The sequence below is a fragment of the Anser brachyrhynchus genome, assembly GCF_964034855.1.
Source record: "Anser brachyrhynchus genome assembly, chromosome: 1".
NCBI lineage: Eukaryota > Metazoa > Chordata > Aves > Anseriformes > Anatidae > Anser > Anser brachyrhynchus.
In genome coordinates, this window is record NC_137694.1 from 23,443,221 (window position 1) to 23,456,771 (window position 13,551).

At 35.4% G+C, this 13,551-nt stretch overlaps 1 protein-coding gene across 4 annotated transcripts in view; it reads left to right on the top strand.

The window, feature by feature from the left end:
• The window catches only part of POT1 (protection of telomeres 1), a 137,784-nt gene that overhangs the window by 68,917 nt on the left and 55,316 nt on the right, over positions 1-13,551 (top strand). For 2 of the 4 annotated variants that reach the window (XM_080575734.1, XM_080575733.1), the window contains exons 2-4: positions 5,052-5,185; positions 9,424-9,496; positions 10,954-11,039. In XM_080575734.1, the coding sequence (XP_080431860.1) occupies positions 5,063-5,185; positions 9,424-9,496; positions 10,954-11,039 (282 nt within the window). In that variant the 5' untranslated portion in view covers positions 5,052-5,062. Of the gene's footprint in view, positions 1-597; positions 2,982-3,017; positions 4,261-5,051; positions 5,186-9,423; positions 9,497-10,953; positions 11,040-13,551 lie in introns of those variants that run through there. The other 2 variants (XM_080575732.1, XM_080575731.1) reach the window with 2 other exon arrangements.

Below are 13,551 nucleotides of genomic sequence, written 5' to 3' on the forward strand. Positions count from 1 at the left end.
GATAATTACAGTCCAAAATTTGCTGTTTCATGTTGCTTAAAGAGGTGTGGAAGAAGGGGAGAAATGGTGATGAATTATCTTGATTGTAAGAACAAACTTGCCTTTCGTATGTGCCTTTCTTAGAAAAAACATTTCTTACTTTTCTGTTGTTCCTGTGTCTCACTCATGTTGTGCTGGCGTTCAGGTCAGCAGTTTTGTATTGTTTGTGGTTGTATGGTGTTAACTACAATTGCAGCTGCAGCTTGTGGTGTTTTAATGATTTTCAATGTGCATTAAGGGATGATACAGCTAATCTGAGAGTTTCAGTTCTGGTTTGAGTTTTCCAAATACAAATTAAAGATATTTTTTTTCTTTTTTAATTTTAAGCTTGTTTCTGGGGTGTGCTGCAACTAAAAGGAAAAGCTAATTATTTTGATTTCTGTCTGAACCTATGAAAAGACTGAACCTGACAGCTTTTGTTGTACACCAGACAATTTCTTAGCTCCCTAATTCACGTCTTAGATCTTTACAGTCTTAGGCTGCAAGTGAGAGGAATGAGTTAGTTTTCTTGATATTAGTATTAATAGTATTAAAATATAGGAATTTCTTTCTCTTCTTTCTGGACTTCGAGGTAGAGGCATGCTGTGATTGCAGTATTTTGGTGGAATATGTCCTCATTCCAGAAGAACAAATTTCTAGAATAACTGTCTGTTTTTGTTGAAGAGTAACCTTTGTTCAAAGCTGCTTCTACTAGGCAATTGTTTTCTGGTGTACCACGTTATTTTTTTTATGCTTTTGGAATGCATGTTAATATTCCCTAGATGATTAAGATGGAACTAGTGGGTTGTAGTAGTGGAGTAGTCTGCTCTCCTGTCACAAATGTAAAGTCTAGAAAATTAGTAGGTAGAAAATTAATTATAGGGCAGAGCAGCACATGTATGTTGAGCCCATAGCTATCCTCAGTTACTTTTCAGTTGCTTAAAAAAGTGATAGTTACCACTTTTTCTGGGTTTGCATGCAAGATGTAACCTTTTGAATAGTTCTTTGAATATTAAAATTATTAAGCTTTTTGGTCGCTTTATCTCTGTATTTTTGTCACTTTTAGCTATTGGAAGGCAATAGGTGTTTTTAGTTCACTGCCTACTTTCCTCTTTGTGTGCGTTTTGCAGCCATCCTGTTTTTCTGCTGTTCAAAGAGTGTCCCGTGATGCTGTCTACCTTTCTTACATCCTCCTCGCCCCCTTCCTTATGAGTAGCTCTGCTTATGCCACTTAGAGAATTCTTGAGCAGCAGATTCAAATTTGAGTGATTCTTGTCGGTGTTATGCAGACAGCCTTTTGAGAGCAATAGAGATACTCAACAGACTTATTTTCACTTAGCTGATATTCACAATAGCTCTGAATGCCAAGGACAGCACTAAAGATATTTGCACCTAGATTTGGGAAGCCAGGGCTTGCATCGCTTCTGTGTTGAAAACTTGCTTTTGTAGCTCTTGGAGCTGCAGTGTGTGTGTACATATACACCTACGTCTTTGTGTTTTAATTGCAGAGAACAAAAATCTGGGAACTTCAGTGTTTAGCACATAAAATACGTGACCTTATTTTTATATGTATAGAAACTTAAGGTCTGGAAAAAACCAACAACTTGTTTTCTATTTGTATGTTATTTACATGAATTACCTAATTGTGGGAGTATATGTTAAGAAAGTAGTGTAAATAATATGGGCATGTCCCACTGCATCAGCTTGTATACGTCTCTTTTTCGGAAATTTTCCTTCATAATACTGAAGACGTGCAGAATATTCATCCCATTGAAATAAATGGTGAAGGCTTTTTTTTTTTTAAATGAAAGTAAGGGGGCTGTAGAGTTTGAGGGTAGAGAGAGTTGAGTTTTTAAACCTGAATACCTTTCTTTATTTTGACTTAACAGTGGTCTTTGTATTGTAACAAAACATGTCTTGCTTTTATATGTCTCTGGGAAAACAACAACAGGGAAACATCTATGTAATTGCTCAAGTACTGTAACAGAGAGAAATTTAAGAAGTGTTAATTCATTATGTTGTACGTCTCCCTAGCTCATTCTGATGTTGCTTGATGAAGAGCAACATCGCTGATTAACTTTGAAGTTGACTGTTTCTAGATGAAATAGATCGGCCTCTCAGGCTGCTAGAACCTAGTGTGAAGTAGATACTTTTGACTGAAAAGCTTCATAAGAGTTTTAGTTGCCGTTTTCACTAGAGGCTTAAAATCCTAGTCAGGTAATGACAACGTTCTCTTGGTTCGTGTTTGAAAACATACAGATAAAGGCATCGGAGGTGTTGCACAGGACTTGTAAACCCTCGTAGCTCCATAGTTAAAGCAGTCTGCAGAGAGGGCAGCACGTGTGCCTCTTTGCACCTGGGTTTTTCCCCTCCTTTGGCTCAAGTAGGAACTGAAACCTGAATCTGGTGCTGTACCTGGTGGCCTTGTAATGAGCCTCTGTTGTCATCTTCTGAATGATACAAAGCCTCCTTGTTTGGTGGGCACTGGGGAGGAAGCTACAGAGAAAGAAGTTGCAAAGTAGGGGAATATATATTGTGAGCGAGTGAGATGCACGGCACTGTGGCCTTGTTACTCTCCTGTTACCGAGTCTCCTGATTTCAAGTGGATGCTTAGTTGTCTGAAGTAGATGTGGGACTGGTTTTCAAAGTCTAAGCTACGGATTTAAATTAGACACTCAAGTCAGACACTAGTGTTTTCCCCATGAGATACCATAGTTTTCAGACTCTCTGCGTTGTATTTTGCTTTTAAATGCATACTTGGTTTCCTAGATGCAATAGGAAACCAGAAGAAGCCAGAGGCTGTTTTGTTATTACTGCTTTCTTAAATGTTAAGAAAAAAGCCGATGTTGCTACTGAAGGGTTAACTACTGTTCACAAATTGTCTATTAGACAAGAATAGGCTGCTGGAGAGTTTTCTCAGGAAGGAGAAAGAATGGAGCCGTTCAGTACCAGAGAAATAGTCAGTAAGTGGAATCAGATAGCTTTGGGTACTGGAGTGACAGTGAGGTGAAGAACCTGTTTTTTTTGTTTGTTTGTTTATTTTAAAGAATATCTGTAATATTTCTGGGTGTTTGCTCCTGTGTTCATTGGCTTATGTTTATAACTTACTGTCTACTGGTCTTTCCCCTCAGGAAATGTTAGGAATTGTTTGGGCAATGGCATCCCATTTCCATTTAATTTTAAGGGAATACGTTGTAAGAATTCAGTCTGCTTAGCATTGAATAAGCGCTTCTGAACTGAAAGGATAACATATTTTAAGCTTTTAGTTAGTAGCACACCAAGTTTTGTGTTCCTTCCAAAGCAGGAAATACTTCTTTTGTGTTATTCACTGTCATATAAAGATTGCTAAAACTGTCTGAAATAAGGATTATGGCTATAATCTTGCCAAATGGGTTTTTTAGAAAATAGAAAGTATTCTCGCGTAGTTTATTAAAACTTACTGAAAATTGAAGATTGAAAGTGCCGTGACTTTTCTGCAGATAACACTTTAAACAGAAAATTTACAACAGGAAAAAAACAACAACTACAACAAAACCAGCAAATACCCTAAGTCAAAAAGAATGAGATGACCACGTAATGAGAAAACATAGCAAAAACTACTTATTGCTATATCATTTTTGTATCTTTTTGTATGTGTAACTTTGCTACAATAGACTCTTCTCCCTCTCTCCCATTCTTATTATCATAATAATAACATCACCAAGAATTTGTATCATCGACTTCAAGCACAGTGAAGACAAACAATAGAAGCTGAAGTCATACGTTTCTTAGTTTTTTTCTTGCGGTGTAGTGTTTAGCATTTGTAGAGGCCCATCTTATTTTCTTACTATTTTTTCTTTAAAAAATGTTCAATGTATCGAGTAAAGTCTACATAAGCATATTATGTTTACCTTAGGTTGAACAGATGCTTCATTTTGAAGCAGTCAAAGCGTCTTGTACAGAATGTAGTGACTGTTTACCTACAACCTGTGCTGAGGAAGGGGTCTCTTTATTATGAAGATTAATATATGTTGGCCCATATGATAAGCCACATACAAGGCAGAAGTTTTTAATGTAAGATGAGTCTTATTTCAGAAGGTGTGGAGGCTGGCTTACATGACTGCTTTGACTATATTCTTCCCTTAGGAACTGTTACCCCACGTGTTGCTGGTGCCTTCCAAGAGCACCAGGTGTGGTTCTGGAGACCTGAGGAGGCTGATACAATTAATGCCACTGATCGTTGCTTCACATGTTGGAGTCAGTGTAGGTAACAGCTGTCGAGGCAGCCTATCTGTGATTTGGGCAGCAACATGGATAGGAGTTGTCAGCTCAGGGATCTGTTGCGTGACTACTCTTAACAGCTCCCCATTCTTATAAGGACCTTTTACTCCTTCAGGTAGTCTTGTGTGCTTGCTATGAAGAGCTTGGTAAGCATAACATGCAATGACTTAGCTATTTTCTGATCTTAAATCTTCTGGGATGTTTGTTTTAATTTTAGGAGGGGGTTGAGGGACAAGGAAATCTTGCCAGTTGCACAAACTGCTTTGAAAATCAGTCATGCAAACATAATGCGTCTCCTGTGCATCTTCTTCTCCATATTGCTGATGTACTGTTGCTGATCCAGCTGTAGTTGCACTTCTGCTTTTCACTTGGCAACAACATTCTGCTTTGGTTTTGCCATTCAAAGTCCATCTTTGTTTTCTAATGTGTATTTCTGTACAAAAAGCATTCATACTGTTTATCTTTTACATTCACCAGTTGTTTTTAATCATGTATAAAGTAGTATTTTGTTGCCATTTCCAGCACAATGAAATGTTTTCCAAATAAAAGAGTTACAGTGGAGGTCTATCACCAAGCAAATGTTATGTTCTCTCTTCCTGATGTTCATGGTACTGAGAGATGAGGCCAATCCCTCTGAAGATTTTTAGTCTTGTATAATAAAACTCTTGTGTTATGAAATAGATTTTCCCCTTCCGAATAAATTGCATCTTCTAGTAACTCTTAGTTTGAACAAGCTGAGTAGCTTCAGGAGTCTGTTTCTCACTTTTGTTTAGATAAAGCAACCATGCCTGTTCAGCTGCTGAAGATCATTAAAGGAAAATATGAGCCTCCACTTCCAAGCCACTTGCAGAGGGAGGATTTAAAACATTTGCACGCAGGCTTGGATCATACCAACAAATACTTCCAGGTAACTTACTGACAAACAAATTTTGCTTTGAAATAGTTCCTGCTTTATTTATAAGGGATCTACGTATTTTGACTCAGTTTGTGACTTACTGGTGCTGTATGTTTATGTACATCTGTTGCATAGCTATAGGTAATGCAGAATTATGACACTGTTGGATTTAGTTGCATTGTTGCTATTGATTCCATTGGTCTGCATTTCTGCCCCTTCCTCTTACATGAGCAGGTTTAAATTTTGTAAGAGGTTTTCTTATATAAATATATTTCTTTGATATATTTTTCTTTATGTACCCATATAAAAATACTTCAGTATGCAGAAGACTGTGCTGAAAATTAAAGGTTTGAGGGAGGTTATTTATTTTTTTAAATAGTAATAAGCACCACCATCCTGCTAAAGATCAGATTTCTCAGTGATGTATTTTGAAAGCTTTTCTTTCTTGTATGAAGCAATTCAGTAGCCAGTTTTATGAAAAGAGATCTCTGGCAACTATATACATCAAGACGTGATTAATTTTTTTAATCATTATCAGTTGCGCATTATATATTCTCCAGTACTCCCAAATATATTTAGGTATATATTCGAAGTACAGTCCCAGTGTGCTAGTATAATGCAGCAATATATTTTTTCATTCCTAAACCACATATACTCTGTAAAATGCAGTGCCGATTCTTGAGGGTTTTCTTTTTTTAACCTGTTTAATTTTTTTGTGTGCATGGTGCTGAAAATCCTGTTTACCATCCTTGGCATTTAAGAAGCTAGAAATCAGCATCATCCCAGGCTTGCTTTCTGACTGTTAAAAATAAAAGCAAATTCTGGAGAAAACCTTAGGTGGCTTGCATCCTTAAAAAATGATGCAAATGTTTTAAAAGTATGAACAGAAGTGACATAATGATTTTCTGCATCCAAAAAGAACATTTTGCTTCCCCACCTGTATATTCCCAGTTCTAGCGTTAGTGCTTATCTGACTCTGCGATGACTCAGTTGAGAGAAATAAACTGGTGGGAAAATATCCATATTACCAGGGTAGTTTTCAGCCGCTCTTCTTCCCTGGACTGGTTCATTCTGGTGTCAAGGAGATGCCAGAAGTAAAGCATAAAGGAGCAAATCTGCCCTTTTTGGAAGTAGACTAGAGTGTGATAGGAGGTGATTTGACGACATAAATGAGGGAGAATGACCCCTTAGGTCTTGTAAATGAACAAATGGAATTATCAATATCCAGTGGTGCTTATAAGCAGGGTTTTTATTCCTCAGGGTGTAGCTTTCTGTCCCCATGCACCTGCAGGGTATGTAGGCTTTTCTGCTTTTAAAGAGCTATTTCTGCAAGCACCCTCTGACACTGAAGAACAGGGATTCTTGTTCACAAAGGAAATGCTGAAGCAGACGGAAGCAGATTCTGAATTAGAAAAGGTTTCTGCCGAAGCAAATGTTTCCAGTAGGAAAGCAGGATGATTATTAACATACTATGATTTAAAGCATACGTGTGGTTTTATAGCTAATTGCTGAAAGAGAAAGTGTACAGAATCTTTCTCAGAATTTTGCCTTATATTAAGAAAACTTCATGCTGCTGCCAATATGGATTAGTAGGTGACTAAAACAGCTTGGCATAAAACCAGTACAACTGGAGAGCTGATAAAGCTTGTGCTAATGCACCATTAAATATGTTGGAGAATCCAGTTCCGCAGACAGAGCTTGAAGGAAATGTTAGACTGCACTGATGTTAGGTTATCTTAGTGGTGGCATGCTGTTATTCCAGTGCTGCCAAAAGTCAGGTCATGCTTTGAGAAAGAAGGAAGGGCAAAGGAGGATTTTATGAAATGTTTTCCTTTTGTTCTTCTGGAATTTTTTTGTTTCTAGCATCCCTCTGAAGAATATAAAGTTTAATTTAAATTTATGTTCCCCATTAAATGTGGGAACACAGCACAATGAAAGTCCATACATCCTTAGTCAGGCTGTGCCCTGAATGAACCTGATGTCACCTCCTGTTATTTCATTATCCTTTGGACTTTGGCAGCTGAACCAAACCTGAAAAATGTGCTGTGATATCCCAGAGCACTGTTGCTACTGCCAAATCAGCTCTTGGACCAGACTGAGGAACTAGACTGGCAAGGAGGGAGCCAGATTCACTAGATGAATTGCACAAAGACAGTTTGAGGGTTAGTCTAGTGGTAGATGGAATGGGGAGGCTTTTGGAAGAAGTATGTCTATGGTCTTGGTGTGCAGTGCAGGATTTGTGGGAAAAAAAGTGACTTGGAGCAGGTTTTGCGAAAATTCGGAGCCCAAGAGTTTTAGGTATATTGAGAAACAATGAGTATGAGAAAGAGGATTAGAGAGTAGGTGTTTGGGATACCAAGGAAAGTAGTGGGGCCATGTTAATTCTAGTGAAGATTGGGGTCCCAAAATCTGAGAAATCATTTGAAGGTAGTGGGATCCAGGAGGAAACATGGAAAGTAAAAATGGTCAGAAAGCAGAGTCCCTATCTCATAAATGTAGTGTGTTCTTCAAATAGTATTTGTGTGGATTGAAATTTCTTTAATAAGAAAAAATAGAGGTGAATATAGTGTTCCTGAGGTGACTGCTTTATTACAAAGAATTAATTATAAGAGCAAATCTATAGAATTTGTTTTACTTGTGAATACAGTTCAAGACAAACAGTCTCAAGAAAAAATATATATACTACTTGCGATTTTAAACAAAGTTGTGGTTTTTGTGAATGAGTGGAAAATCTGTGTATTCGCTGACAGATCTCAAAACATTATTCTACAGATGCTGATTGTTAAAATATGTATTTGATACTTCAGTCTCAAATAGGAGTTTAACTGCTAAAAAAACGTAGTCATAGATTTTTGACCTTTGTTTTGATCTAAATGAAATATTACTATTGTCTTGGAAGTAATAAATATAGTAAATATTAAATACAATTCAATATAGCTTTTTCTTAGTGCAATAAAATTAAACTATGCTTCAGGTTGGAAAAGGAGGATTTATGGATGTTAAGTAATTCTTCATAAAGCAGTAAAAAGTTCACTTTTATTTGGATTCCTTCTCTGTTAATATGTTGTTGTAGGACTAATTTTGCTCTGAAAAGCATCTACAATAACAATTCAGTGCTGTATATTTTATCCTAATTTGGTTTAAGAGGTGTTTACTAACATTTAAATCAAGTTTTGTAAAGAATGTGTGTGTTATAACATCACAGTGATTTACCTGATTGTCCTCTTAATGTTGCTTTTGTGCATTTATAGATGATTGCCTCTGCTGTGTCTTTATAAGAGCCCTTTTATTTATTTATTTTTACTGTGCCGTTTTATAGTTCTCTTAAATGGTTCATAGACTCAGTTTTCAAATTCCTGTGTTTTTCTTTATTGAACCAATTTCTATGCTTTTATCCCTGAAAATTACAGTTTTTTATGTGCTTTACTGAGTAGGAATACATTGGACTAACATTTTTGTTAACATTGAAGAAGAAGCTTTACTGATGAGATGCCATGTTTCTGAAAACAGACAAACAAACCAAAATTGTTCCAAGGAGATGTTAATCTATGTAAAATTGCAGCGATTTTGCTTCAGTGTAACTCGGAACTTCATTATAATAATACATTAATATGTATCATACATATAATAAAATATATTTTATGTATTTAGTAGAACCTTTGAATCTTTTAGAGCATACTATTGATGAATTTTTATATTGCTGCAGTTTCCAGGCTTTGTGATGCTGTTTTGTAATCCCAGATGTACATTTTTTTTATTTCCACAGTTTATTTATCTTCTTATGTGTCTTTTATCTCTCAACTATATTTTTCTGTATATGTTTATGTTGTAACCTTTTGCCAGTGATTTTTGAGGAATTGCTTCATCTTTTAAGATTTTGATCGCCCGACCCATTTTAGCTACATTTTAGCCTTTGTGGTGTAAGTAGTAAAATGTACCTCCATATCTATTATTTCATTGTGCAGTCTAAGCTTACCATGTAGCCTGTAGCATCTAAGTAGTTTTGACCTATACTATTTCATGCATGGAATTTCCTGTATATCCCAAGAATATTGCTCTTCTTGAGCAAGTTCTATTTATTTTTTATTTTTTTTAAGAATTCAGATGGTATTTTGCTCTTATTTTAATTCTACCTTTTCTTGTTGTAGCTCATAGAGATTTCAGTTGTTATCAGTGTTTCAGTAACATATAGGTATATAGACCTAGTTTATATATATGTGTGTATATATATATTTGTTTTTATTTTTTAGGGAGTTGTTATTCTTTCCTATCCACTAACAAAACTTGGAGATGGGACAGACTTTTTCAAGATTGTTCTTCAAGGTATTCCATTTGCTTTTTTTTTTTCCCTGGACTTCTCACACTTTTTTTTTGACATAATGCTATTAGACCACTAGTACCTGCTTTGTGTTCAGAAAATGTTTAGACTTGAAATAATGTCTAGAAATGTTCATTCCCCCCACAACTGGATTATTTTAAACTTAACACCAGGTAAACTACCTGTGAGCAACATGGTCTCTGTATTTTTTAGTAGACTTCTTGTTGCAGAATCTTTTAAAATACTGTTCTGGAAATTCATTAGCTATGGGTACAGTTTTAATAGAGTATTTTTAAGCTTCTTATCATACAGAAGGACTAAGAAACATATACACTTAGTTGCCCAGTATATACTATGTCAGTGCACGTTTAATATAGGTCAGTATGTTGGTTAGCAGTAAGACATATGTATTGTATTGTTTTAAACTAAGCGGTTCAAAGAAAGATTTTCAGCTCATTACTCAGGTATTCAAATATCAATAGACACATTGCTGTGTTGGAAGACTGAAGTTGTTTATCATGTAATAAATGGTAGTTTAAAAAAAATCTCTCCTTCTTAAGTCCAAAGCTTATCTTTCCTTCCTACCAGGAAGTAGAAGGATGTCATTAGTTGGGAGTCCAAATTAATGTTGGACTTCCCATTTCTTTCACCTTTTTTCTCAGCTCCTTCCTTACACTTGTTAGGGAATCATCACTTGCCCCTTTTGAACCTTCATGATCCTACAAATTCTGTGACTATGGCCAAACTGCAGGCTAGGGGGTGCAGATCCTACCTGGCAGTGCCGCTTGTGATTTGTGTCACCAGAGGTGAATGACGTTGATGGGGCTGGAGGGCTGGCTCCCTGCTGGCTTGAGAGTTCCCAAGGATAGAAGCAAAACTTCATGTGTCGTGTTAATTTCAAATGACTGTACAAGAAGACTGAGAGCTTCTGCATGTTCTCCAGAGCATCAAAAAATAAATTTGCACATCTAAATCATTAGTGTTATTTCTGTAACAATAGCAGCTAGGAAAATCTTCTAAAATAACAACTTGATTTCTGCTTTGGTCCTCCTGGAAGACTACTTACTTGATATGCATGTGTCCTGGAGGATTATCTCTATTTAATCTAGTTCTGTAGTTCTGTGTTAATGCAAAAAAATCAAATGTGACTAGTTAATATTTCCTTTCTAATATTATGCACTGAATTGTTCAAGTGGAAATCTGTGTCATTTCTGCTTAATGTACACGGATGCAGAGTATGTGCCCATATAAAATGGTTATCTATTAAAGAATATTTTGCAGATTTACCTACAGTTAGCACACAAAAACAGTTTAACAGCTATTTTAAATGATTTGCTGCTTGTAAATAAATTGGAATGAAGTGTTAAGCTCTGAAGATGAATTTATTTTGGAAACATCTTCCTGTTACAGTTTTGCTTTGAAGAATTTATGGTAATTGGATTTTTTCTTTTTTTTTCTCTAGATAACTCGTGTGCAAGGATTGACAGTATCAATATTTTGATATATGGAAAAATGGCAGATGATTGTGCAAAAGTTATACGTAATGGGGTAAAATATATTTATTTTTCTTATTTTAGAGTTTGTTTTCCACAGATGTATGTTGCTTTCTTATTTTCTCTTTGTATAGCTATCACCAAAATTAGAAATAGTCTGTTTAGTCAGTTAAAATCTATAAATACAAACTAGAAAAAAGTATTTGCTTGTGTAAATTTGTTTGGACAATAACATTGAAATAAAGCAGTTCTTTTTGTTTTTCAGTGCTGTTTCCTTTACTTAACAAGTAAAGGATCATGAATGTGGATGATAGAGAAGCTATCCTTTTATGTTCATAAGTTAAAAGTCTATTGTAATTTGATAAGGTAGACCTTAAAATTAAATTGATTTAAGATAATTGCACTAAAAACTTTTTTTTAAATAACTCAAAACTGCATAGTTTTCTTTATTGTCTGGGTGCTGGCATCTTGCTTCGTTAGAGATGCATCTTGGTTTGATAGCTGCAGTGTAAGGGACGTTGGCAAGTCAGCCTATGAGTTTCAGTGAGAGAGTGCTGCAACTAAAGAGGGAAAAGAAGCTGAAAACAATTACCTCAAGTTAATAATTTTGATTAGATTGCCTGTCAGTTTGCTGACGTTTCAATATTAGCCAGATATCGACTTAAAGTATACAGTACATTATAAACTCATGTGAGTGCTTTATTGTTATATAAATTCACACTGAAAATGGAGAATTATTTAGTGAAGAAAATTGAGTGTTGTTTTCAGGTTTTTAGATATATTTTTATGAGCAAAATTTAAAAGCCTTCTCAAACATGGAAATAGAAATGGCTTAGTTAAAATTCTGTCTAGGCTTTTCAGTTCAGATCATAGAACTGTGATATCCTGAGTTGGAAGGGCATGAGGACCATCGAGTCCAACTCCTGGCTTTACACAGGATCACTCAAAAATCAGACCATATGTCTGAGGGCGTTGTCCAAATGCTTCTTGAATGGCATACCTGGTGTTAAGACCGCTTCCCTGGGGAGCTTGTTCCAGTGCCTGACCACCCTCTCAGTGAAGAGCTTTTTTCCTAATATCCAGTCTAGTACACCTGAATTCTGTTAATCTATATGCTGAAAGATAAAACATTCAGATGTTAGGGCCCTACATCAAAATATCATCGAAAGTCCAAATTGCTTTGAATTTATGGGATCTTTTAATTTCAGTTCAGAGAAAAGCCTGCTTTTTTCATGTAATTCTACCTAAGGATAAATAATGATTTTTGCTCGTTTCTCAGCTCTTTTTTTCTTCTTTTTCTTTTCTTATCTTTTTTTTTTTGGAGAAGGAAAGATCGATTTGTATTCCTTTGGAGTGATCTTTCTGTTTTTGGATAGTAGCTTGCACTCTGAATTGTATTGGCTTCAAAGATGCATATGTCAGCTCTGGAGGCACATGGGACTGATGCTGCAAATTTCAAGAACTACACCTATAATTAGAGCTGATGTGTTTATATACTATGTAGTAACCTATAGTATTTTTTTCTATAATTAGATGCTTGTATACTTTCAGACAGTGAAAACTTCTGAAACTTGTTTTTTCCTCTGTGTTAATCTTACTAAATTAATATAGCTTAATAATAATAAGGATTTTTTTAGTTGTTTTGCTGTAAATACATATAGTTTAGAGAGAAGGAACTAAGCATTTAGTTATTGCTTAGACGATCCTCAAATGTAGGCGATGTTATACATTGACTACTTTTTCAAATGAATTTGTTTTTCAATGAAAAAAACAAAAGTACCTTACCCAAGAAAAAGTTTAGTATTGCCCTTTTTTTTCAAAAGAGTCTTTTTGAGACTTTTCAAACTTTTGATAAATGAGCTGAAGTCATGAAGGAGGTTTGAAAGTTACAGAACGTGTAAGAGAGACTGACATAGTCTATGAAAAGGCTGGCTCTCAAAAATACCAGTATTATGAATGTTTAGTAAGTAGGTGTGAAATATAGGTGAAATCTTCCCTTGGAAATGAATGATGCTGGCATACATATTTGTCGATCCTTCTTTTTCTCTGTCATTCTGACCTTGTCTTGTTTTCAGTCACATAATATATGAGTTAAAATATTCAAAAATGCTTATTGTATTTTTAATGAATCTCTAAAATTCTTCAGAAGTTTTAATCAACAATGCAATTCCTTGCACTTCAAGGTTTTTTTCTGGCATAATTTACCATGTGGTTTCCATCAGCAGGTAATTGGTCTTGTCATGAACTGAATGGGATAAAGCTTTGTTTTTAAGAAATTGCTGAGTCTAAGAAATATTTTCCAGCAAAAGGTGCTTGTTCTGACAGATAGCATGGCAGTGGGTCTTGGGAAGTACATGTTATCTGTACTGTGTAATCTATTTAATAGAAAGTCTGGGGAAGAGCAAAAAAGAAATAAATCTACAGGACATCTTCCTCTGTTTGCGGCTAGTATCTTGCCAGTCACAATAGGTTATATGAAGGAAAAGTCAGGAACACAGTGGTCATGAATGAGAGATTTCACAAATAGAATTCTTTCATATCAATCTAACAGTAAGGAATAAAAATTA